Here is a 24,049-nt window from a genome sequence, read left to right as displayed (position 1 = left end):
TACATTTATTTTGCTTCCTACAGGTCTCTAATAGACCTCAGTTGTAACACTCTGCTGTGCCTGACTTTTAATGTTCTCCCTTACAAACAGGTTTTTTTGGCTGTCTCTTAGCCACGGAGATCAAGTTCAAAATCCTCTTGAATCTACTTAGCCTGCTGTCTACCTAGGCTTCATCCAACAGGCCTTCTATTGCTTTTAAAATCTTTCTAATGAGGGTGACACACAGGCATACTTTTAAGCATATTAATCACCATTTAGAAATCATTCTTCACCTGTATATGCTTCTTCCTTTTATTAGGACAAGGTTCTTCTTTTTCAGAAAGATTGATTCCATTTCTCTAAACCACATCTATTAAAGCAGTGGCTCCTACCCCTCAATTTATTCTGACAGAGAGAGGGGAAAATTATACCACATGGGAATCTAGCAAATTAAAATGGGTGTGTTCTGAAAATTTAAGAGGGAACTAGTTTCTAAAATATTTGCTAATTACATTAATTACATCCTCTTTCTGCCCAGGAAGTATCAAGATGATTAAATGGGGAGGGGGGAGGAAGAAAGGGTGTTAAGCTAGCACATTAACAGACCGATTCCATCGTAACTTCTTCCTTTTATTCCTGTGAAACCTATGCTTCATATAGGTTAAAGCTGCAAAATGAAAACAAAATCAGACTAAAGAAACTTAATTCCACGTTCATGGACAAAGCACTCAGCTGAAGTCTCCCAGGTCATAGCAGCTCGTGGAACCATCTGTTTTGCCATGGTGTTAGCCTGGAAATTAGTCTAGTTTCCCTAATGCTAATATAGCTTACATGTTATCCAGCCTTGGCACCACCATCTTCTGTATAATATTAGTAGTAGCAGTATGTAGAAAACACTTGTCAGCTCTATAATCAGGATAGGAAATGGAATCAGTAATGTACTGGCTGTTATAATACCATATAGTTCCATGCTCAATCAGTAGCTTAAACTTCTGATGTATGTGAAGTATTCCTCAGTGAGACAGTGTGTCATACACACAAAATTACTTTTTTCCTCCTCTTTATTAAAGAAATTACTCCCTGTCATTTTCTATACATGAGTACTTTGCAGAGTGACTTTTTAGGAGAATTTCACTGAAAAACTGAACTAAAGGGATTGCAGATGTTGGAAAAAAGACAAGCAAAGATTAATTTATCAAAGTAGAGCTGTGACATAAGCTTTGGACTTTATTCCAGATTTTGGAGTCTGAAACTGGGCTGCCTTTTTGTCCTGCTGAAATGATTGTAACAGATGAGACAACAGGGCAAGCTCAGGTGTGCTTGACCATTCGTCTTTAGTCTGTGACTTGATACCTGCTTGAAATAACACTAACATCTGTCTTAAGTGCGGGCAATCCTTTGTATGGACCTAGGCAATTCAATACTAGAAAATAAAAGGCTGATGTTGATTTTTTGCAGCACAATGACATCAAATTAAAATTCTAGCAGAAAAGGCTTACAGAGTTTGAGCAGCTCTTCTGAAGTGGGACACATTATTTTTCAAGAGAAAGGGGCGTACCTGCCCTAGCATGAAGGCACAAAGATCAGTCTTGCACTAACACAAATTTATTCTTTTTCTCTTGGCTCCTAGGCCTCATGGAAAGGGCAGATTCCAGGAAAGTAGAAGGAAGTGAAGGTTGGTGCCTTGTGTTCAGAGCGGTGAGTGCTGCACAAATGCTTCTATTGGAAGAGTATAGGATCATGGAAGTCTAATCTATGCTGTTACATTTCTGATCTTGCCAGGAGAATATAATAATGTAAGGCATCCTTGAACCAGGTCACTGTTGCTGTGTCTTGTGGCTCCTTTCCAAATTCAGCTTAGGAAGATTTCCACCTAAGAGAGGCTGAACTGCAAGGACTTGCCCCTTCTCCTGGATTTGGTCTCGCAGGTATTGAATTTCTAGCTGCTGCATTTCTATGATTTTCTCACTTTCCTTCTCTGCATTCAATCTCAGGACAGCTGGGCTGGATTGCACTTCACTGCAGGGAGCTAGAAGATAAAATCAGAGAGGATAGAGCAGAGTAACAAAGGTCCAGCTCACAGAGTTCTTCGGCATGAACAAGGAAAGGCATCTTTCAGGGCTGAAGGCGCAGATCTAAATAGTAAGATTCTGCAGTATTTAGCAGCTTCTACAACTAACATTACAAGATAACAGGTACCACCAGGCACACAAGCTGAAATGATATGGAGACAGTAACAGAATTGTTCACCAAGGACAAAAAGGACTTCTGGAATGAGTACTGACAATATAGAAAACACACAAGAAGCACTATTCACCTGTGTCTTGAATTGCTTGCTTTTTCTTGGTTAACCTTAGTGTTGACCGGAGATCATGTACCTGGGTGTGGGCCACCTTCAGTTCTTGCCGCAAGTCATTAATTTCCTTAATCAGACTCACATTTTCCTGCAAAAACAATATGGCCTATGAGGAAAAGCACAGGTACTATATGGCCCAGCAATATGTATCTTCATATCCTTGAGAAGGACACTGGACAGTACAGAATCAGTATCACAGGCAGAAGATACAGGGCAATCAGTACAGTACACAATATTTCAGATAAGGCCACAGTAGAGTCAAACCATGTTAGTTCAATAAGCTAATATTTGTTTCGCTTCTCTGACTGCAGCTGCACTCTGAGGTATCATCTTCCTTGCCAATTCCACAGGGAAGCTCAGGTCCCTTCCTGGATTGATCCAATTAATTCAGAATTAATGTGAAGAATTCCCATTTCTCCCTCCTTGTGTATTATTTTGCTTTTCACTGGCCACCATGTGTCTGTTCACTTAAATTATCTGTATCTCCTTGCAGATCTACAAAGCCCTCTTCAGTGGTTCTGACAGACATCACTTTCCAACACCCCTTCCAAATTACTAAGAAATGTATAAAGCATATGGACACTTGAGATACCTACTGCTAACATGCTGTTATGAGGAAAAGTTCTTTTTTAGTCAGTTTCCAACCCATAAAAGTTGAATCCACTGATTTTTTAATAGCCTACCACAAAGCATCTTGCTAAAGGAGTTGTGAAAGTACAAGTGAATGTACTATAGCCATTGTTTTGACAGATTCAAAGACTTCAGGAAAAACAGTATGGGTTTTTCTAGTGAAGTATAGTTCATTAGTTTCACTAGGTTTTCATTAGTCAACCAGTCAAGAAAATTTTCTTTTGACCAGCTTTCAGGGTTAGGTCACAGCATATCTGTTTAGGTGTACTTTAGTCATAAACATCTTCACAAGTTCACTCCAAATGGTTGAATGCTGCTATCAAATGAAGATCTTGCTTTTGGCCTGTTAGAGAATATAATGTATAGTATCTTGTATGAGGCAATCTGGGCTACATAGAAATATCTTGTTTGGTTTGCTGGGTGTTAAAAGGCTGCTGGTTGACACTGATAATATTTTTCTGAAGAGGCATGCTATCCAGAGAGATTAGCCTTTAATTCAATCTTTGCATTCTGACAGAAAGCTTGCACTGCAATGTGATGATTGTGCAATGGATTAAAATAAATGTTCATGGTAAAACTCATTGTCACGGGATGTTGTGGCAAAGTACCAATTGTTTCAGAAGAGGGATTGATCAAATGCATGGAGGATGAGGCCATCAGGTACAACTGCTCATGATGTCTGGATGTGATCTACAGCCTCAGAAGTCCCTACAGGGCTGACTATCAGAGACAGGTAGGACATATTATAGAAAAAGTCATCCTATACATGCTTCAGTTCAAGCAGCTTTACTTCAAGATTATTCAGTGTGTCTGTTCTTATGTATCCAAGTGACCAAACAAGCCTTACAAATACAGAAGGCTGGAGGTAAAACTAATAGTCTAACAACAAGCAACTTGCCAATTGGTAAGAAAATTAGAATTATCTTGACAGTTCCAATCATCTGTTGTAGCACTCACTGGAGGAATGTACCTATGAATAGTCACTCAAAGAGGAATGCACAGCTCTGAAAATGTAAGTACTACTGAGGAATAATAGAAATACAGAGACAGAAGGCTGTGAACATGTCATTTACTTTTTCAAAACAAGCCCTGACAGAAGTTTGTCTAAACTGGTCTTAAAAGCCCCCTGTGAAGGACTGGAAGACCATGATGATTCCTCCTGACTGAAGTCTCAATAATCTACTAGACTTCAGAGAGCTGCTTTTTCCTTTGAAGAAATCAGGCTGGTTAGAACCTTTGATATCTTCATCTTCCAGATGTTTTATTAATTCGGTTTTAATCATCATTTCATGTTAAGCTTACTGATCCAAGACATCAAGTATTATTATGAGCAACATCTGCCACCCCATTCCAGCCAGGAAATTCTTCAGGTTATTTTCATAAGCCATCTCCTTTTGTGGCAAAAGGAAATATCTAGCACACAGAAGGAGTAAAAAAGTTAAATCAGGGCCAGGGAAGGTGATCTCTGCTGCCTGGGCCTGAAGAAGCACTACGAATAAATAGCAAAGAATGGATGAGTTAGGAAGAGACTGAGGTGTAACAATCCTGAGGAAGCATAATGAAGTAACAATGAAGAAAGGGATAGTGAGGGGAAAAGGAAATGCTGACTGAGCAGAAGGAGATCATGATTAAGAAGAGACTGTAAAACAGCTGTCCTCCCAGGATGTTTGTTGTGGGGCTTTAGATCTTCTCACTCCAGAAGAAAACAAACTGGATCTCTGGCCCCAGCAGTCACAAGTTTACCTTGCCTTGTAAATAACATCTGAGCAAGAGATCTTGGTATGAATATATTCATCATGTGCTTCTGAACTTCCTCGAAAAACCTGGATGTGAAAAGCAGAAAGTTCTTCTGAATTCAGACCAGTAGGTGTTGGACTATGTGGCCAAAGAAAGAAATATTTTTTTCTTTTCTTTGAGGTTTTTCTTTGATGAGGCTTTGGGCAACATGGTCTAGTGGAGGGTGTCCCTGCCCGCAGCAGGGGGGTTGGAACTAGATGATCTTTGAGGTCCCTTCCAACCCAAACCATTCTATGATTCTATGATTCTATGATTCTTCCTCCAAAATGACTTCTTAAAGTCACACAGCAAGTACAGCTTGCCACTCAGACAGGCAAATTGACTATGATGGCAATTATAAATACTGTTTGAAATAAAAAATAAGTACATTAATTGCTTAAAAAAAATCCAGACAGCAGAGATTCCCTATATCCTTTTACATCAGGGAGCGGGAGATAAATGAAAGTAGCCACAAAACAGCGGCAATTTCTGACTTCAGAGATCTTGTACTTTTTGTCCAGAAAATTATAGAACTTCAGTAGCTCAATAGATATTATCCTTGAATGGAAGCACTTGAAAAACTTAGGAATTTCTGGCAAGGAAGCAAACCAAAACTGTTTCAAAGTCCTAAGAAATTATAGCAGTAAGGCTACTAAAGTCTCCTTTGTGCAGCTGTTTCCTTCTTCTCTCTCCGTACCACAAGGAAAACACTTATTACCTGCATGATGCGCATGTAAGCAGCTCGGTGGATTTCCTGATCCTTTACCACCTTCTTTTTTAAAGCTGCCAAATTCCTCTCAAGATACTCTCGCTGTCTCAGGTACTCCTGCTGCAAATCTGTGTCTACTGCTTCAGTTTCCACCTGAGGGGGGCACAGCATGCTGCCTCAGTAATTACATTACCAGAGAAATTGATCTGCAAGGAGAAGGCAAAGGCCCTGACTCACCATGTCTGATTGCTGCACGTACTTGGCATAGAGCTCATGGATCCCATCCTTCATTTTTTTTGAATCCTGAATGAAGCCCACACAATTATGAAGATCTGTTTTAAATCGTTTGATGACAGCTGCCATATTTTGCTTCTGCAAGAATGATGTGAGTACATTCTTATTTGGCTGATCAGAACACTCTATATGTGCAATTTTCTAGAAAGCCTAGCAGAACTGGTGAAAGCTCTCATATACTTTACTTCCACTGAACTTTTAAAAAATGTCATAAAAAACCCTACTGGGGATGTGAGCACTGTGCATGTCAAATAGCAGTGATAAGTATTTAGTAATATTAATCCAAGATACTTGCATTAGATAATGTGAATGCCAGCATCCAGAGGTTTCATCTGAAAACCAGTGGCCTATTATCATGAATGCTATCCCCCACTGTCCTTTCCCAAACAACCTACATTCTTATTTAGAAACAACACACAAACAGTTAATGAGACATGGCAAGGGACAAAACACATATCAGACACATGTACAACTTGATGATTTCACATCAAAATTGCCTTCTCATTCTCACTTGGTTTCTACTGGGCCCCTCTGCTCCCTCAGTCCTCCGCTGCCTGCTAAGCTCTTTCACCTTCACTTGCAGTCCCTTCTCCTCCCTCATGTCTGATGTGCTGCTTGTCTAACACAAGGGGTTCTTGTCTCCTCCATTAATAAGGCCACCCCTCATTTCATCCTACTAATGCCTACATATCATCATAGGCCTATGTGCCGTTCCTGTTTAGGCCAAGTGTCCCCAGATTTCAAGCTTGGGCAGGGAAGGTTAGTCAGTTAAGCATTTACCCCACTGCTCTGTTAAAGCCAGGAGAATATGTGTTGATTGAACAAACTGACACACAAATAACTGGATTTTTTTTAATATCAACTCTCTAACTTGGTTGCAGGCTTGGAAGTTTTCTGTCTTCATCCCCAGTGACCAGAGACTCTCCTGGTCCTTCAACACAGTATTCCTGAAGTACCCGTTTGCTCAGATTAATGCTTCTGCAGTGTTGTGTCCCCACAAACTTCAGTATGTAGGACCTGCACAGTGGTTGTACCCCATACCTTCTGCCTCTCTCTATGCATCTCGCAATCAGTTGCCTTTAGTTTCTGTTGCAGTTGTGTGATGTTCAGCTTCAACTGTGTGCTCTCCTTGTGGAATCGTTCCAGCTCTCCCTCCCTCTGAAAGGAAGCAGGAGGAGGAAATCAGGACTAAAAGGAGACATGAAAAAACAACACATAACAGGAAAACCAGAGACTGGAAATACAGACTTGAGGGAGTAGATCCCCCCTCAGGTTGAATTACAACACAAAAAAAGTCAATTTTGGAACAACACTGCCCTCTGTCAGAATATACAGAAAACGCAAAAATGGATATTCCAACTCCCTTTTGAGTTACAGGTATTTAAGTGATGTGATGCCCCTTCATTTCCTTAAGCTGCACTGGAGCTTTACCGTCCCATCTAAATAAAAATGGATATGGAAATTTACAGTCAGTACTGGAGGGAGTAAGTGCAACAATAAGAAGAACTTGATGCTGAAAAGAAACAAATGCATCGAAAAGCTGTGGGTACATATGTAGAACCCAGGTAAAAAAAAACCAATAAGGATACTACAGCATTTAGTGGCATAAGATGGTGACCAGAAGAGAGAACAGGGCTTTCATCATGCTAGTCTGACATACATACAAATTGTTCATTAGTTTGCATTTTATTTAGGAGGCTTTTGTTCTGAATAAACAGACTTAGGAAAACTCATAGGTGGCTGATTAGCTATGTCACCATAGTCCTAATTTGGCTGAGCTAAAGGCACATCTATGGAGAGATCACAGTAAGTTTCTATCATTAATAAGTTGCCTCAATGAATTTGCTGCAAGTTAAGTATGAATACATGGAAATTTTCCATGGATCAGCTGATGAATATTTGTCCGTGTACCTAACCCCTAAACAGAGTTAGGCTTGCATAAATCTGCAACTTTTCGGAGAGAAGTTTACTCTCTCTTCCTCCAGATCAGTAAAGGCAGTGTCTTGCAAACTCTGCAGGGTACATGGAGGGCAACCACAAAAGGACAAGATCTATTTTTAAGCAAAACTGGTATTACTCAGAGTCTAGAATTAAATACTGAAACAGGAGCTTAAATAACTGTGTCGATCACTGGTAGCATGTGATAGAAAATTAAATAGCAGCTATTGTGCACAAATATTTTTATTAGCTGTAAAGATGTTGAATCAGTGCTGTGTATCCTTGAAAGAAGTCAAGGAACAAACAGGGTGGAGTCTTCCATGGGACTTGCTGGGTCATCTTTGTATTCAGACAAAGGGCTTAATAGCAGAGGCCAAATAAGAGTGTTACTCACCTCATGGATCTGCTCCTTCATTGTTTTAATATCATTTTCACGTGACTCTATTTGCTTCCTCAACTCCTCTATTCTGTAATCCAGTACAAACTTGAACTTTTCCAGTTCCTGATTTTTCTTTTTTAGATCATATATATGCTTCTCCTGGGAGAATTAGGTACAGAGATCTGAATCAGACACAATACTCTCAAACAGATCCCTGGGACAAGGCACAAATATGGTAGAGGCAAAATCAGCAGTCACAGATCTAGTGGAAGACTGAACTTCAGTTGCACATCTACACAGATTGAATGGAAAGGGCGGGGGCAAATGGTGCAGAGAGCCATCTACAAATCCCAGAATAGGGGACAAGAAACTTAACATCCTGAACTTGAGCTCTCCAAGAAAAGATTAGAATGTCAACTAAAAACTAAAATCCCAAACTAAAGATCACAAATTCTTTAAGTTAAAACTGAGTTTCCAGTCATGTGATACTATCACAACACAATACTATTAAAATAAATATCTGTATTAAATTAAGTGAGAGTGACTTTGATCTCAGCCAATTGCCCAGCTTCTCACCTTGTCTTGGATAGTGTCAGCTCTCTCTTGAATCTCTGTCTTCAGTGCTAAGATGTCCTTCTCCAGTGACTTAATGATGCCATGCAGCTTCTGCTGTTCCAGTTTCATTTCCTCAATGTCCCTGTTTCGCTCCTTGAGCTCTTTCTGTAGGCTGTTCAACTAGAGAGGCAAACAAGTAAGAACTTAAGTCTCCAAAAGCTGTGCACAACATAGCCATCCTACTCAGTAAGGTACCTTGTAGACAGTGTGGATAAAGGATATCAAACTAAGATATGATGAAGGAGCATCACATCACTTAAAACTCAAAAGGGGGTTGAATATCCATTTTAGCATTTTCTGTATATTCTGACAGAATACTTACTGCACTACAAGGAATCAAGGAATTTCCATTCAGAAGCAAGTAGGGTATGGATATTATACCCAAGCATCAGCTTCAAATAACACTCAAGCCACGGAAAATTATTTTACGGTGATCACTTGTCGTACATCTTTAAAAATGTCAAAAGTAGACTCGAAGGGTGCATAGTTCATAACTCTTGGGTACCCTCAAAATCACTGCCTCAGCAGGGAACTGAAGACAATACCATGATAATAGAGGGTGTGAAGAAAGAGAATTTCTCTGTCTCCAGAGATACTGAAGAAACTGAGAAGAAAAAATGTCCATCTGACATCCTTAGGCAAATGTAATACCCAGCCAGTAAAAGAGCTAAAAGGTTTTATGCCTCCTTAAAAATCCTAGTAAAACCAATAAAAATGATGATGCATACAAAACACAAAGTGTTTATTGCATGGAATGAAGCAGTAGAAGTATTTTTCTAACAAAGCAACGCATTAGATCTTGGAAAAATGAAAAGGTTAATTTCTTTCCCATGATAGGATGAAGAATACTATTATTTATAATTTAAAACTACGTAAGATAAAAGAAAGTGTACTAATAAAAATACACCTCCTCTATCCCTTAATCATATCAGCGATACAATCAGCACACAGCTGCTTCTTTTGCCCAAATATTCTAAAACATTCAAACTGATATAAGAAGGGGCTATTGTTCTTATATGAAATGCCACATATTTACAGACTAAATTAACAGACTAAATTGACATGCCATTAATCACATTCAATTCTTGGCTATAGGTCTCCATGTGCAGGTCTGATCCTACCACAGAATAAAAGATACCCTTTTATTCATGACTCCTATTTCTCCTTTCAGTTGCAGGTTTGATTCCTTTTGTTCCACGAGCCGTCTCTCATACTTGATTTTCATTTCCAGGATTTCTCGGTCTTCATCTTCTTCAATCTGTTTCTTAATTTCTTCATGTGCTTGAAGCTGCTGCCTCATATCCTCCTGTGCCTGCAGTTAAGGAAAGCAAACCTTAGAGAAGACAACAGTAAGAGACCAATAAAGAAGACAAGAATTCTTTATTTGTAACTGTGTTTCTCCTGGGAGGATCTATATTTAGTGAACTCTTCAATTGCAGCAATATCATTTAAGGTAACTTAACTTCTTAGGGGATTAAAGTAACTTTAAAAACTGTTAAGACAAACATAAAAAATTCTTAAAAAAAATTCTTCTTAAAAACATTTCTTCTTAAGGCTTCAATGCTTCAAGTTAGGAACCTGGCCCAAATGCTAACATCAGCAAACTTCTCCTGGCTGCAGAAAACAGAGACATGAGTAACACTTCAGAAGTTATTTTGAAATTGCTGTTTCTGATGCATTAGGACCAATAACCGCTCAGGTTTGCATCAGTCTCTGTTTCTCACATTCATTCCTCACATTCTTTCCAAATTGGTATTGCAACAGAGGGCTGCAAACAGTAATGCTGATAGAATTTATTGACTTTAGATATATACGTATCAGTTATCTGGCTGCCCTTTGTTAAGCCAAGTCTTTGACCTCAATGTGCAGCAGTTTTTTAAGTACTCAGGGTACTTCTCTTTGTTCCCCAAATTACGCAGGCAGGAACCTCAGGGACTCAGGAATGGAATTCACCATTTTAGAAATGTTATCTCTTCACTAGAACAAGGTGATTGAATCTTTCTTTCTTCATTACAGTAAATGTATCATCTAACCCACATTAGTAAACAGGAATTCTTGGATCTAGGAGAAAGAGAGGCGAAGCTGAGAATGCCCAAGGATATTAATCTTAGTAGGTTACTTAGTCAAGGTATGAAGCCCAGAAAAATTGGTAACTCAGCTAGGTTTTCCTCATTACTATTCTACCTGTCAAAATATTTCCACAAGGTTACAGGAAGATTAGGATTTGCATGGAGGGAGCCAACCTCTCCTGTCCTAGGGAACACTTTATCACAGTTGGAGATAAACTTAAGTCAATAATTCAAACTGCAAATCAAGTTTCCTACCTCTTCCAGCAGAACAGATTTCTCATTAAGTTTTTCCTCATAATATTCTGTTAGCTCCTTCACAGCCTTGCTTTTGCTTTCCTCCAAATTGTGCAATTGTTTCTCGTATTCCTCCTGCATCCTCTGGGATTTCACTTGCAGCTCCTGGTATTTCTCATTTTCCATTAAGAGCTTCTGATTACTGTCAGATTCTGGTAACAGGAAACATATGGAGCGGATAAAACTAACAGAAAAGAGAGGTGTATCCTATCCTTCTACACTCATCAATGTCTTATTCTCTACTGTCTTTTTGGCAGCTGGTTGCACTAAATTACACTAGAAGCACTTCAACACTTTGTTCACCAGATATACAGGGGTTTTAGACTCTGTGGCCATACAAAATTTTATATCAGAAAATCATCTCTGGAGTTTCCTGCTCTTACTTTTACTTACCACTTCATTAATAATGCCTGTTCCAAAGCTGTCATTCACCTTTCTCAGTTGTGTCTCTGAATACTCTGCTATACCCCTGCTTGCTGCATCAGGACAGGATGTTGTTCTGTTTCAGCTTGAGTAAGTCTAAAACTTACACCAAAATCTCCTACTCTGCCATTACAACAAATTAATAACTGCTAATTTAGGCATTCCTTTGAGATGACAACCATGACAGAGCTGTATAAGCACAACTGTTACAAACTCTGAGTAGGCAATGGATTCATTTATAGGTGGACTTGCTTTTTGCTACTAATTTACAGTATTTCTGTTTAATCTTGATTACAAATCTGGGGTCCAGATACTTCCATGTTGTGTGCATTGTACATTTGTCTCCTTGCTGAACTGTATGACTTCACTATTCTTGTGCAGTGAGCTATAAGATAAATGAAGAAATTACAAATCTCAAAATCCAAACATCTAAGATACAGTGCCCATGTGTGTGTTCTCATCATGGTTGTGTGTGTGGTGCAGTTTAGACAAACATGCATTTCTCCTTGTCCTTGTACTCTACTAATCCCTCCCTGTCACATTACTGGTTATAAATCTAACGCACTTCCTCCAGATTCTAGTTAGAAACACTTGTTACAGTCTAACCTAGCTGTTGCACCTCCCTGGCCTGTTTATTCATCAGCTCAGACAGTTGAAACTGGTGTTGTAGCTCCTGTTTTTCTTTCTCTGCCTGTAAAATCTGGGGAAAAAAACAAGAAAAAACCATTTTAATGTGAAACTAGGCAAAGCAGTGTCCAAATTGTGCTCTTGCCCACAGTGGGGAACACATACACAACAGAATTTATGCTTGAAGTCTCTCACCAAAATTCAGATGCCATGTGTCACTGCCAAGTTTTCCCACAGATTAGTTTGTTATGACAAGTTACAAAACTATGGAAAGTTAAGGGAAAGTGGCAAATGGAGTTCATATGATACAGGGTACTGCATAATCCTAATCTAACAAGAAAAGTTTGTGAGCTACAAAAGCCTCCACTTCTTTGCGTGTGCCTGCTTGAGGAGAATTTGCAGTTCCACAAATTGTTGTCCAGATATTAAGGTTCAAGCTGCTTCCTGTCTTACTTGAAGCAACCGTGAGATCCTAAACCACTGACATTTGCACAGAATGACATAAACCTAACCTGAGTTTTGAATGTCATTTGCTTTACAAATCACTTAATCTTCTTAAAAAGCACAAAGAACTGGAACAAGAAAATGGGTGAGAAATTTCCCAGAAAAGTTGGGAATTGTACCATAGGTACATTTTTTCCCTTTCTTCTCATAACAACTGTATGGGTTACATACTCCATTTAAATACTCCATTTGCTTGCTGGAGATAACAACTAGAAAGGTTAGCCCCAAGCCTGTTCAAATCTGTCATTCAGTTTATCTTAACACATACTGATACTTGGACAGAAAGTACAACTTGCCTGCCTAGAAACCTTTTATTCACCTTCAAAGGCATTTGCTTGCTAGCCTATAATCAACAAGCCTAAAGAGGTTTCAGTGTAGCTGAAATTATTATAACTCTATAGCCAAGTGCTACCTATGAAAAGACCTGAAGAATTGCAGAAGAAAACCAGCACAGATAAAACACAGGTAGAGGAATCTGTAAGAAGTGAAGTGGCTTTCTTGTAAAAGGTCAAGCTGTACAAAAATGAGGAAAAATAGAAAGGTTAAAACTCAGGTTACTTAAATACAAAAAACCACAATAAGAAAAGCCAAAGAGCCTGAGGAACTACTTGAAGAAAACATTAAAATGAATAATTAAACTTCCTCAAAAAAAAAAAAAAAAATCAAAATCAGAAACCTGCCAGAACATTTATAGGGCCAAAAGACTAGAAAGGTATAAAAGGAGCACTTGAAAATGACAAGACTATAAAATAATAAAACTAGTAACTGGAATCCTTTATGTGGAGTCAAACTGAAATATTGCTCGAACAGACTATGTAAGATTCAACAAAATAAGCAGTAACAAATCACCAGGACAGCATAATATTCATCCAAAAGCTCGAAAAGAACATGAAGTTGACAGAATTGAAGCCTGTGATATGTAATCTCTCACTTCAAGCCATCTTACTGCCACAGAAATTGCTATTGGATCACTTGCCTTCTAAGTCTAACAAGGGTCCAGAAATATAGCAAATTACAGGTCAGAAATCCAGTGTGTGAACCAGACAGATGGACAGAATAGAATTAACAAACACAGATAAATAAGACACAGGCAAGAACTGTCACGGGTTTTGCCTTTCAGGGAAGTCCTGCTTCATGACCGTAGAGAAATCAATAAACATATGAACAGAAGAAATCCAGGGAACATATTTTACTTCTATTTTCAAAAAGCATATAAGACACCTCAGCAGACGTTCTTAAAAAAGCTAAGCAGCCAGGGCATAAAGAAGGCGGCATTAAGAAGAAAAATTGTTGGATCCTGCAGCAGCTGCAGCCTTGTATGTGACAGAGCTTTTAAGGCATGGTCCCATTTCTACTGAAGGGTGATATAGCTTACTGATCCTTGGTCCCAGGCAGCATTTATTGCTGGAACTGGTTTTTTATGTGAAGATACTTATAGGCTACCTAGGAGAACTCTTGCATCCCCTTGTACTTACTAAATACTTGACTCAAAAGTAGCTTCATACTTTACAAATATCAAGAACATCTTTATTGGAAAGGAATGCTTCATTTTTCAGATGCTTTATGGCATTCATACATATATAATGCAAGTTTGAATTCAACTCTTCAGTGAAAGATTTCTTGGTATTTGGTTCTGCAATATGAATCATACCTGGTGTTTGGTTTGAAGGGAGCCTATTTCCTGAGTGAAATTCTCTTCTAATTCCTTTATTTTTTCATTACAGTACATGTCCTTGAGACGTAGCTGATAATAATTTTCTGTCTGTAGCTCTTTCACACGAATCTGCAGGTCTAGCATTGCCTGACTCTGGTAGGACATGGATGAGAAGATAGTTTTAACAGAGAGACTATTTGCCATTACCAACAGCTTGTTAAGGATGTTTTATTTACATGCACATATTTATGAAAGACAGTCTTTGCAGAGAATTTTCAGACAGAAGTTCCAGAAGTAAGGTTCCTTTATTATCTTACAAGATGATTTATAGAAATGCAGCTGCTGACATCTCTGCTCCATTAAAACTGCTTTCAAGACATTGGGGAAAGTATTAGACAAAAGTCTAAGCTTTTTTCCACGCTCACTGTTCATACAATACAGTTTGCATATTAGCAAGCAGCTGCAGCTACTTGCTGTAACCTCTTTTTATGATGAAAGCCATGCAAGCCCTCTTAAGGAGGCCATATAGGAACAGCTAGTCACAAACATCATGTGAATGTAATTCATAAGTTGTACACAAGGAATCCTATGGTTCATGCTCACAAGTTGCTCCTCCTACCTTTTCTTCTATATCTGATCTCATGATCAGCACTTCTTCAGCGTACTCAACTTCCTTTTCCCATTTCAGTATCCGACCTCCTTTATCACACACTTTCCAGATAAATATAGAGCCATCCTCTGAGGCAGTCAGCAGAAATAGGTCATCAGTTGTTATGGACATCTTAGAAGGAAGAGACAACAAAATAATAGTAGAAACAAGGAAGAATGGAGACACAGTTTGATTTTTCTCCCCACCCACATACTCCCTGTCATTTCCACCACAGAAAGTCACAGTGGAAATATTAACATAGCCCCACTACCAACATTTTGATTATGTCCTCTACTCCTGCTCCACCCTGGTCCAGACAACAGGGGAAGGGAAAGAAAAGAACATGTGAGGACACTGGATCCACTTCTGCTCTCAAAGCTGTAGGAAGATTTTTAAAAACCTGGAACAGAAAAGACCTTCCAGACAGTTACAGCACAGACAGTCAATTTATACAACAATTCCAAAGGTCTCTAGCTTTTTTCTTTGAGAAGTTGTTTGAGCAACAGGTGACTAAACGCTTTCTTTTGAATCTGCAAATAAGCCCATCAAGAACTATCTAGTAATAACAGCTGTCACCTGTGACTGCGCGACCTGGCATAGAGTACCTGGGAGCTGACACGGCCTATGAGCGAGGTGAAGTTCATAGCCTGATATTGGACTGTGCAGCTCTAAGTCAATGTTCTGTATTTGACAGTGATACTTAAAATTGCAAAATTACGAACGGTTTTAACAAGATAGAACATGTGGCTTCCCGGAGAAAGCGCACTGAAATGTTCCATGGTCTCAGGCTCTACTCACAATATCCCCACCTTTCAGATGCTGTTCATTAGCCTTTCAGAAATACACTCTGGTTAGCAGACCTGCACTGCAATCTGTTCTGCTCTTTACCCTGGGAGCAAGTTGCTTAATACATTTGTCTCATTCCTCCTTCCATTCTCACAAGAGGTTTTCAAGCCTGCATAACTTTACCTTCCTCTTTCCAGAAAGAGCTATATCAAAGTTCTCCGTTAAAGATACGTCATGTTACGTACCATGGTGCAAGCCACTTTTTAGCCAACACAGCTTATCCAGTGGCATCTATTCCTAGAGACAGGACTTCTATGAATGCTGCAATATTCATTCTCCACGTGCCCGTTCAACCTTAGTTTTAACATATTATGCTATGAAATGGGAAGGAGAGTCAGCGCTAAAGGAGATGCGTGCAGCTGGTATCGCAGGGAAAAGAAAGTACTCTGTTACCTTTGTGACAGCACCTGCATGGGCCTGATACTCATTGAAATCCTTCGTCACAGGTAATGGGTATTTCATAGCTCGAATTGTCCCCAGAGATGTACCAACAAATACCATGTGCCCGGAATGAGAAACAGCTACTGCAGTATAAACAACACCAAAAGCAGGCATTTCATGCTGGATCTAAAAAAACAAACCAAACCAAAACAAAAACACCACAGAAAACCCTCACATTACATTGTTTCCCAATACTATTTGAGTACTTATTGCATGAGCAATTGTCATATTTCTGCCTGCAGCAAATAATGCAGTTAAAAGAATCTACATGCCTATAGGAGTAAAGCCATGAATCATAATTAGTATTAAGCTTTATAGATAAGCACTTTCAAAATTTCAAGCTGAGTTCCACAAGTTGAACACTTCTGAAAGATGTAATGGTTATCACATACAATTCACTACTTCTCTGGTTAAAAAAAATAATAAATGCATGTAGTCTACAATGGTAGATGCAATACACTTGTATTTCAGCAAAACTGTTGATACAATATTGCCAAGTTAGTTTGTTAACTGGATTAGAAGATTTCTAGGTAAATCCAAGTAAAGTTATAAAAATACAAAACTACAACAAAATCTTAGGTGTCATGCTAAATGACATAAGAACACAAGAAAAGCGTCAATAAATACTGCAGCTTTCAAAACCAGACTGATTCCTACCTTCCAAATAGATGATAAGGAAACCAAATCACTACTACCCTCCCCAGAGAACTTAGCAAAATCCCAGAGTGCTAGTTAGCTCACCGAAGACTCTGAAATTTCTTTGAGAGTTTGGTCAGATCCAACAGCAAAGATGATTTTGGCATCAGAAGACAGGGCAATGCTGCTGTAGATGCAGGACTTGAGCACACATTCTGACTCCCTTTTACCTGTCAACAAGTTCCACTCATACACAGCACCATGGGTGTCACAGGAGAAAAATTTAGCATCATCTGCGCTCCATTTAACTGCATGTATCTGACAAAAGCAAAACACACCAAGGAGCCCGATGTGTAAGTTATAGACATACAGCATGTAGTCATTTTACTGGTACATCCATGACAACTTTGGAATCATACTTCTAAGTCTTACTCAAAACCCCCTAGATGTTTCTCAACTAATTCCATTTTAGCATTAAAAAAAATTTAAATCAGTAAGAACTACTTTATGAACATGTCAGGAAAAAGCTCATTTCAACAATGAGTAGCATATTTTATTTTTATAATTTATTACTGAGATACTTTTCCTGGTTCAGCTACCTGACAATCATGGACCTTCAATTTAAGGACAGACTCTTTAGATGTATCTAGTGCATGCATATTCTGACCAAAGAAAACTGACTTTTGTATTTCTATTTTTAATTTTTGGGCCTATTTCTAATCCAAAATTGTACTTTACCTTTTTGAAGTGGGCATCTTACCAACTGTTCATACTTTCATGAATTGTATTGTATAGAATTTGTTTACTAACCTTCCCACTATGTCCTTTCAGATTATTAATACTCTCAAAGGTGATGCTGGAATAAATTTGAATCACATTTCCACTAACTGCAGCAAAAAGATGTCCTCTGTTACTGAATGAGCACTACAAAAAGAACATAACCACCCATTACTGTAGATGCAGTGGATAAAAAAAATTCATGCATTGAATTCCAATGACATCATCTCATATCGGAATGTTACAGAAAAAGAAAACTCCATGACATAATTAGCCTCTTACTACTTTCTTAATTGGTATTTTCCCCTGCAAAATTCAGTCTGTGACTATTTCTGAGAAAACTACCCCTTCTGCTGCTTCCCAGGTCCACAGTTATGCATCAGCCCTCAGGCTTATTTTCCAATAGTTGGAATCCTTTTCTCTGTGCTTTGATATCCTAAATCCTACTCGGATCTATTGGAGAGGTTTCTATCTTCTGTCATGTTCTTCACCACTCTGCTCCCTCTAACTCCCCAATTTCATTTTTGTATCACTCCTTACCTCTCTACACTTTCTCACAGCAAACTCCTTGAAAACATGCATGTCCTCATACAGTAGACTTATAAATCGTAGTTTGTCAGAAAACCCAACCAAACAGAAAAGGCCAGTGGGATGAAGTGATACTGTGTATGCTTCCTCCCGATATTCCTTACACAGCTCCAAAGTGCTGAAAGAGAAAATCATTGTGCAGGAACAGTACAAACTCCCTCTGCATGCCTGACAGGTCAGTATCTGCAGTCCCTGGCAGGGACACCTGCAGCTCCAGTCTGACTCTGCCTTGTCCTTGAGGAAATGTGTTGTTATTCAGTTAAGTAATGATCACACAGATGTTACAGGAAACAAAGGCAAATCTGAACTTTCTGGTTCACAGAGAAGGTGTGGAAGGTACAAGAACAAATCCTAGTTTGCTGTGATATAAAGAAGAAGGTAAATGAACCGCTGATTGCAAACCTACACAAACATCTCTTCAGAGGTTTGTTTTTCTCCCCCTATCCCTCCATAGAACCTTAAAAGCTGGAGTCATTTTGCTTAAGAACTACGGCTATGAAGCAGGAGATGGGACAACAGTATCTTAAGACAAAGCTGAATGAAACACTCCTCAAGGCTTTTTTTTTCCAAAACACATGAGAAGTCTGACACAAAAATGGCTTAACAGAAAAGGCTTTGGATTCTTTTGGCACTGGTTTTAAAGGCACTGCATATTCACACTCCCAAATCATGTCAGTAAGACCATTTACATCCCACACCACACAAGAATTTTACCAGAACAACAGTCTCATTCATATGAGATTGCTGCTGTTGCCTGCTAAATACAATATACAAAAAATCAAGAGGTAATAACAAACACAAACAACTCTTTACTTCGTCTTGTAATTCCAGATGCGGACAGATCTATCCAGGGAACAAGTAGCAAGAATGGGTTTCCAAATACAGACGTCTAGACCAGTGATTGAAGCAGAATGCAATGGGAAATTCAGATACGCAAAATAAGCTGCCTTCTCCTGAGGAGCAATGAGAACATAGAAAAATCACAAATATTTCATTGCAGACAGTAAGTCAGGTAAGAGATCTATCATAGCTCTTTGCATATAGTAATCAAATAGATTTGAGGAAACCACTTAATCCTTTCACTGCACCAGTCTGAACACAACAATGTTAAACACATAACAATGTTAGAATCAGTTTTAACTTTAAAATTAATAATAAAGTGATGCAAGGAAGTTGTAGGCTGCATAGTTCTCATACACTAGTGAGAGCAGAACATAATTGTAGGTGTCCAAAGAAATGCAAGTTAGATAAATAAATAAAACCGGACCAGCAAGAATTCAGGTAAGACCTTCTGGTCAGACAGATAATTTAAAAATATGCAAGTGCTGAGTGATAAGCAACTTAACCAGGATGTTTAGCTATAACATGCTGGAAGTGAAGCACCAATAAAATTTTAGGCTGCATGCGGAAAAAGGACCCGTAACTACAAACCCCCTTCCTGTAAAGATCTTTCCATATGCCTGTACACAGGTTAGGTATTTAACACCATGCAAGTCTATTTCATGATAATACATTTATCTCTTGCCTTTGTATTATTTAATTCCTTCAGAGTAGGGAATGTTTTTCATTGTTTGTCCTTCACAAAGAGGTTTCACTTCTAACTAGGACTTCCACAACTGTTATTTCAGAGTAACATGAGATTCCTGTGGCTGTTTCAGCTTTATCATTGCACTAAAGTTTCTGCATATTACAGTGGAGCATTAACTACTACAGTTATGTTAAAAATATCTCTGTTAAAGACTTAGTTAAGCGATTCAACAGTGACACACACCCTTAAGTGGTCTTAACACTGTCCTCTATCATTCTGCTGAATAACATCAGGTATTCATATGAAGAGATGCTTGAGCGAGGGGCTACTGAAATACAGCCCCCAGAGAAGCATGCAGAGCACTTCATATCGTCAGCTTTAAGGGTTCAGATGCTATTTGATGGATTTTATGAGAATGCATCATAGAAAGCGACACTGAATAGCCTGTGCCATTGCAATACACCCCTTTCTGGACAGGATGGCTGGGGAATGTGGTAAGGTTGCACTCACCTTCATAAGATCGGCGGTGAGCATGGTAAACATGTAAAGCTGATTTTTACTTGTGTTAATGACCATCGTTTCCTCGGAGGGGCTGAAGCATATACATATAATGTCCTGTCTGCCTGACTGTTTTGGCTCACTGCTGAACAGGTCCTGAGGAAGCTGCACAAGAAATTCATCCCATGGGATATTCCAGGTCTCCATGTCTTAGTAGTAGGCATGCACACACACACACAAACTTTTGCTGTAATGCTACTCTAATAAGCATATACATAATGTCAGTAAGACAACCTGGATATTCAGTAGTACATAACTACTGCAACGCAGGCAACAGGGGACAAGATAACCTAACCGTATCTATTACATTACAGCTGACAAAGCTATCGGAGGACATTTCAGCAGTATCTTAAGTACTGCATTAAACAAAAATGAACATGGTAGCAGAAAAACATTGAGAAAAAAACCCAGCAAGTGTCAGAGTGAAAACTGCCTGAAAATTGTGATCTCAGAATAACAGTTCTTTGCAGTGTATCAGTCAGGTTGAATGCTGATCTTATTATAGGGTGTCATGCATAGGGAAGATCTGACCTTTTAGGCCCAGGGTATGAAGGCTTGACCAGGTCATCAGAGTCAAATGTTCTTATCCAAAGATTGCAGTAAGTCAATGCATACAGCTTGCTATAGAACCGAAATCTTACTAGATTACTTAAGAGGGCATAAGTCTCATGACAGCTATAATAAATATCTGAGGGTAGAAAAGCTTTGCCTTGAAAAAAAAAAGCAGCCTGGTTCTTCAAAACTGATATAGACTACTTTTTAACACCAAAAGTCTCCATAAATACAAGTTTTTTACAGGTTTCCTGATGTTTAGCAGCCTCAAAGCACATTTTACATGTTGGAACGCACAGAGCTTCCAAAAGTACATCTGTCACTGACTTTCAGTGTGACCGCTGGCAACTCCCTTTCTTTCAACATCACCAGGCCAGTTAGCTAATGCTTACAGTGTAATTTAGAGATAATAACTGAATTGGAAGCACCCCTACCCCCTCAAACAGATCTCTGCTGCATAATTGCTTGCAAAAGCTTTTTCCTCCCTACCCAGATTTCTTGACTCTCCTTGTAGACTTCCTTTTCCTTGGTCTTCTCAAACAGAAGAACAACTCCTGGGCTAGATGAACATGCAAAGCCTTTGGAATAAGCTGCAACTGCAGATATTTGAGGCAAAGAATCCTGTTGTGAACCATTATCTTCATTGGCCAGTCCACAAGAGACATCAGAAGAGCTGCAAGCAGGAAATGCATAAAGACTTAAGAATAAAGAAGGACAAAACAAAAAATGCTCATCAGCAGCAATCAAAATATTATAACCCATTCATAAACTGGACAAGAAGTAAATAAGTGAATGGCCTGTAATTAATCTGCATGCACAAGCATGAAACTATTAGTAACAGTATTTAACAGAAATTTACCTGTCATGTTCTTTTGTTGTTGCATATTCTTCTAGTTCCCTGGGTGGTTTTTTGTACTCTACACTTGTCTCCCACTGCAGCTCTCCAGTTTCAAACAAGGTAAGTTTGCCTGTGTCAGTGCCACATATAACTTCCTCCTCGGACAGCCAGGCATGGCACAAGTAGTTTTGCGGCTCTCCCTTTTGCAAATTCATCTGCTTCAAAGTTCCTTCACTGTACTTAAAAAGTTTAAAAAAGCCATTTCCAGTGATACAAACCTGTGCATTGTCTTGAGGACTAAAGCTCACCTATGGAACAAAAGAGAGAGAAATTATTTTACACAACTATGTCCACAAATAAGCAAATATTATACCTGTTCGGAAGATTTTCAATACCAGATACAGGACAACAAACAAGGGAAGAAGGTTCATAGAAACATAAAGGAATACAGAAGAGACTAAGAAATAACCATCTTACCTACATACTGTAATTTTCCCCCTTTCAAAACTGTGTATATCAATTTTACACAATGCTACAAATACATTAACTCTATTAAGCTAAGACGCTATCTGAATCACAGTGCAATAGCGAAGAGAAAGTTGTTTCTGCCCTTCAGGATTAAATGAGAAAAGTAAGGCCAAAATACATCTTTACTGCTGATTAGCAAGTTTTTCAGGTAGCAAGCTTCCTGAAAAATGGGACCATTCATTCTTAAAGGCCAGGAATAAATTCTGTATTTCTGTATTTCAGGCAAACCTTGCCCATTATGCATATTAATTCACAGAATTAGGTGTTTATTTGTGAAAATAGTGGAATAGTAATCTCAATACCGAACATGAAGGATAGCAGGGGTAGTTAGACCTCACTTTTCATGCTCAGTGGGACTTTAGAGAGCAGTTGTCTTTACAGTCATCCTCCTCTCTTTAGGAATTGAGCTCATGAAGTCAGTAGTTCCCCAAACCTCTGCTTGTAGCTGTACTCCAGAGAAAATGGCAGCCAGGGTCCAGCCAGCCCATGTACTGAAAGCCTCCTACCTCCCTGCAAGGAAGATACTAAAAAAAGGCACCCAAAGCAGCATGCAGGAATTGAGTGCCCTCAGTCCGCTCCTAGCCATTCTTCCCACGCTACTCCTCTGATCTGCATATAGAACAGACTGCAGGAAGGAAAAGGTGCACGAGCGTGCCGAGAGCTTCCAAGGTGTGTTACGCCTGCCGAGCACAGCCAATATATTCAATGAGTGTTTCTGCGGGGACGCAAGGGACACGTTGCATATGCACTGGCCAACCAAATTGGCCACACACCACAAATCTCATATGATGTAATAGAATCTCATGTGATATGGACAGGAGAACGGACCCATAATAAGTCTGAGCAAAAATTCATTCAGTCCAGTGTCCTATTGCAGCTGATGCCAAGAAAGGCCACAGAAACTGTATATAATCTACAGTGTGGAGCCCTCTCCTCCCTCTCTTGCCCTGGATAGAAGCCATGTGGCCACAGGAAAACGTAATTGTCAACATATCCTGCAGATTGAACTTACATGCTACCTGGCACCCAGTACTTGGTGAACTATGTTTGGTCCTTTTATCGGTCTTTTTGAAATAGTGCAATAAGCTCCCAAAGACACGGTCAGTTGTGAATCAAAATGTTAAAAACGAGGCGCAGAGACGCTGGCCCAGCTCAGTTTTGGAGGCAGATGTGTGCAGCCCCGTACCCTGGCAAGGCCCGGGGGGGAGCCGAACGGGCCCGGGGCTGGCAGGGTAGACGCGGAGCCCCGGAGGCCCGCGGCCATTACCTGGCAGACGCCGCTGCCCGGGGACTCGACGCGAACCGCTGCCACCAGCCGCTGCTTCTCCCAGAGCCAGTAGGTGAGGTGCCCCTCGGGAGGGGCCGTGGCGGCCGCCAGGTACCGGCAGTCGGGGGAGAAGGCCAGGGACACCGCCTCCCGCGCCGGCAGCTCGGCGGCGGCCAGCGTCCTCCGCCGCCGCGCCGGCACCGATGACAGCTCGTAGACCGTCAGGACCGGCTGCTCCGCCACCCTCTCCGAGACCGCCAGGTACCGCCGGTCGGGGCTGACGGCCAGCGCCTGCACGCCCCGGCTCTTCTCGGTGCCTGCGGGGAGGAGAGGGGTCAGGGTCGGCCGGGGTTGGGGTCAGAGAGGGCCAGGGTCGGGGTCGGGGTCGGGGCCGGGGCCACCTGGGATGAACTTGTGCCATTTCTGCTCGAGGTGGAACCGGAGGCAGCCCGCTCCCGCTGCGTGCAGCACGACCTGGTCCTCCAAGAAGCAGACACCGCCGGCGACCCGCGGCCGGCAGCCGAAGACGGCCACGGGCTGTGCCACCACTGCCGACATGCTGCTGCTGCTGCTGCTGCCGCCGTCGCCGTGGCA

The 24,049-nt window shown here is 40.2% G+C and overlaps 1 protein-coding gene across 2 annotated transcripts; it reads right to left on the bottom strand.

Annotated features, from left to right (window-relative positions):
* Window positions 1-452: 452 nt before the first annotated feature.
* On the bottom strand, window positions 453-24,047 carry CFAP57 (cilia and flagella associated protein 57). Of its 2 annotated transcripts, XM_054833088.1 has the most exons (22): window positions 23,857-24,047; window positions 23,456-23,772; window positions 21,682-21,968; window positions 21,312-21,495; window positions 20,223-20,375; window positions 18,998-19,137; window positions 18,137-18,302; window positions 17,630-17,743; window positions 16,925-17,137; window positions 16,136-16,309; window positions 14,867-15,028; window positions 14,245-14,400; window positions 12,069-12,162; window positions 11,001-11,191; window positions 9,815-9,988; window positions 8,638-8,796; window positions 8,077-8,220; window positions 6,786-6,902; window positions 5,688-5,822; window positions 5,460-5,603; window positions 2,297-2,423; window positions 453-2,008 (listed from the first exon to the last, which is right to left on the bottom strand). In XM_054833088.1, the coding sequence occupies exons 1-22, from the start codon at window positions 24,011-24,013 to the stop codon at window positions 1,797-1,799; spliced, it is 3,720 nt and encodes a 1,239-aa protein (XP_054689063.1). In that variant the 5' UTR covers window positions 24,014-24,047; the 3' UTR covers window positions 453-1,796. The 2 variants fall into 2 exon arrangements, with proteins under 2 accessions (XP_054689063.1, XP_054689064.1); XM_054833089.1 differs by lacking the exons at window positions 5,460-5,603; window positions 5,688-5,822 and having other exon boundaries at window positions 23,857-24,024.
* Window positions 24,048-24,049: the final 2 nt, after the last annotated feature.

This window comes from Grus americana, chromosome 8, assembly GCF_028858705.1.
Source record: "Grus americana isolate bGruAme1 chromosome 8, bGruAme1.mat, whole genome shotgun sequence".
NCBI lineage: Eukaryota > Metazoa > Chordata > Aves > Gruiformes > Gruidae > Grus > Grus americana.
The sequence above is the reverse complement of the archived record's forward strand: the minus strand, read 5'-3'. Positions and strand labels throughout refer to the sequence as shown.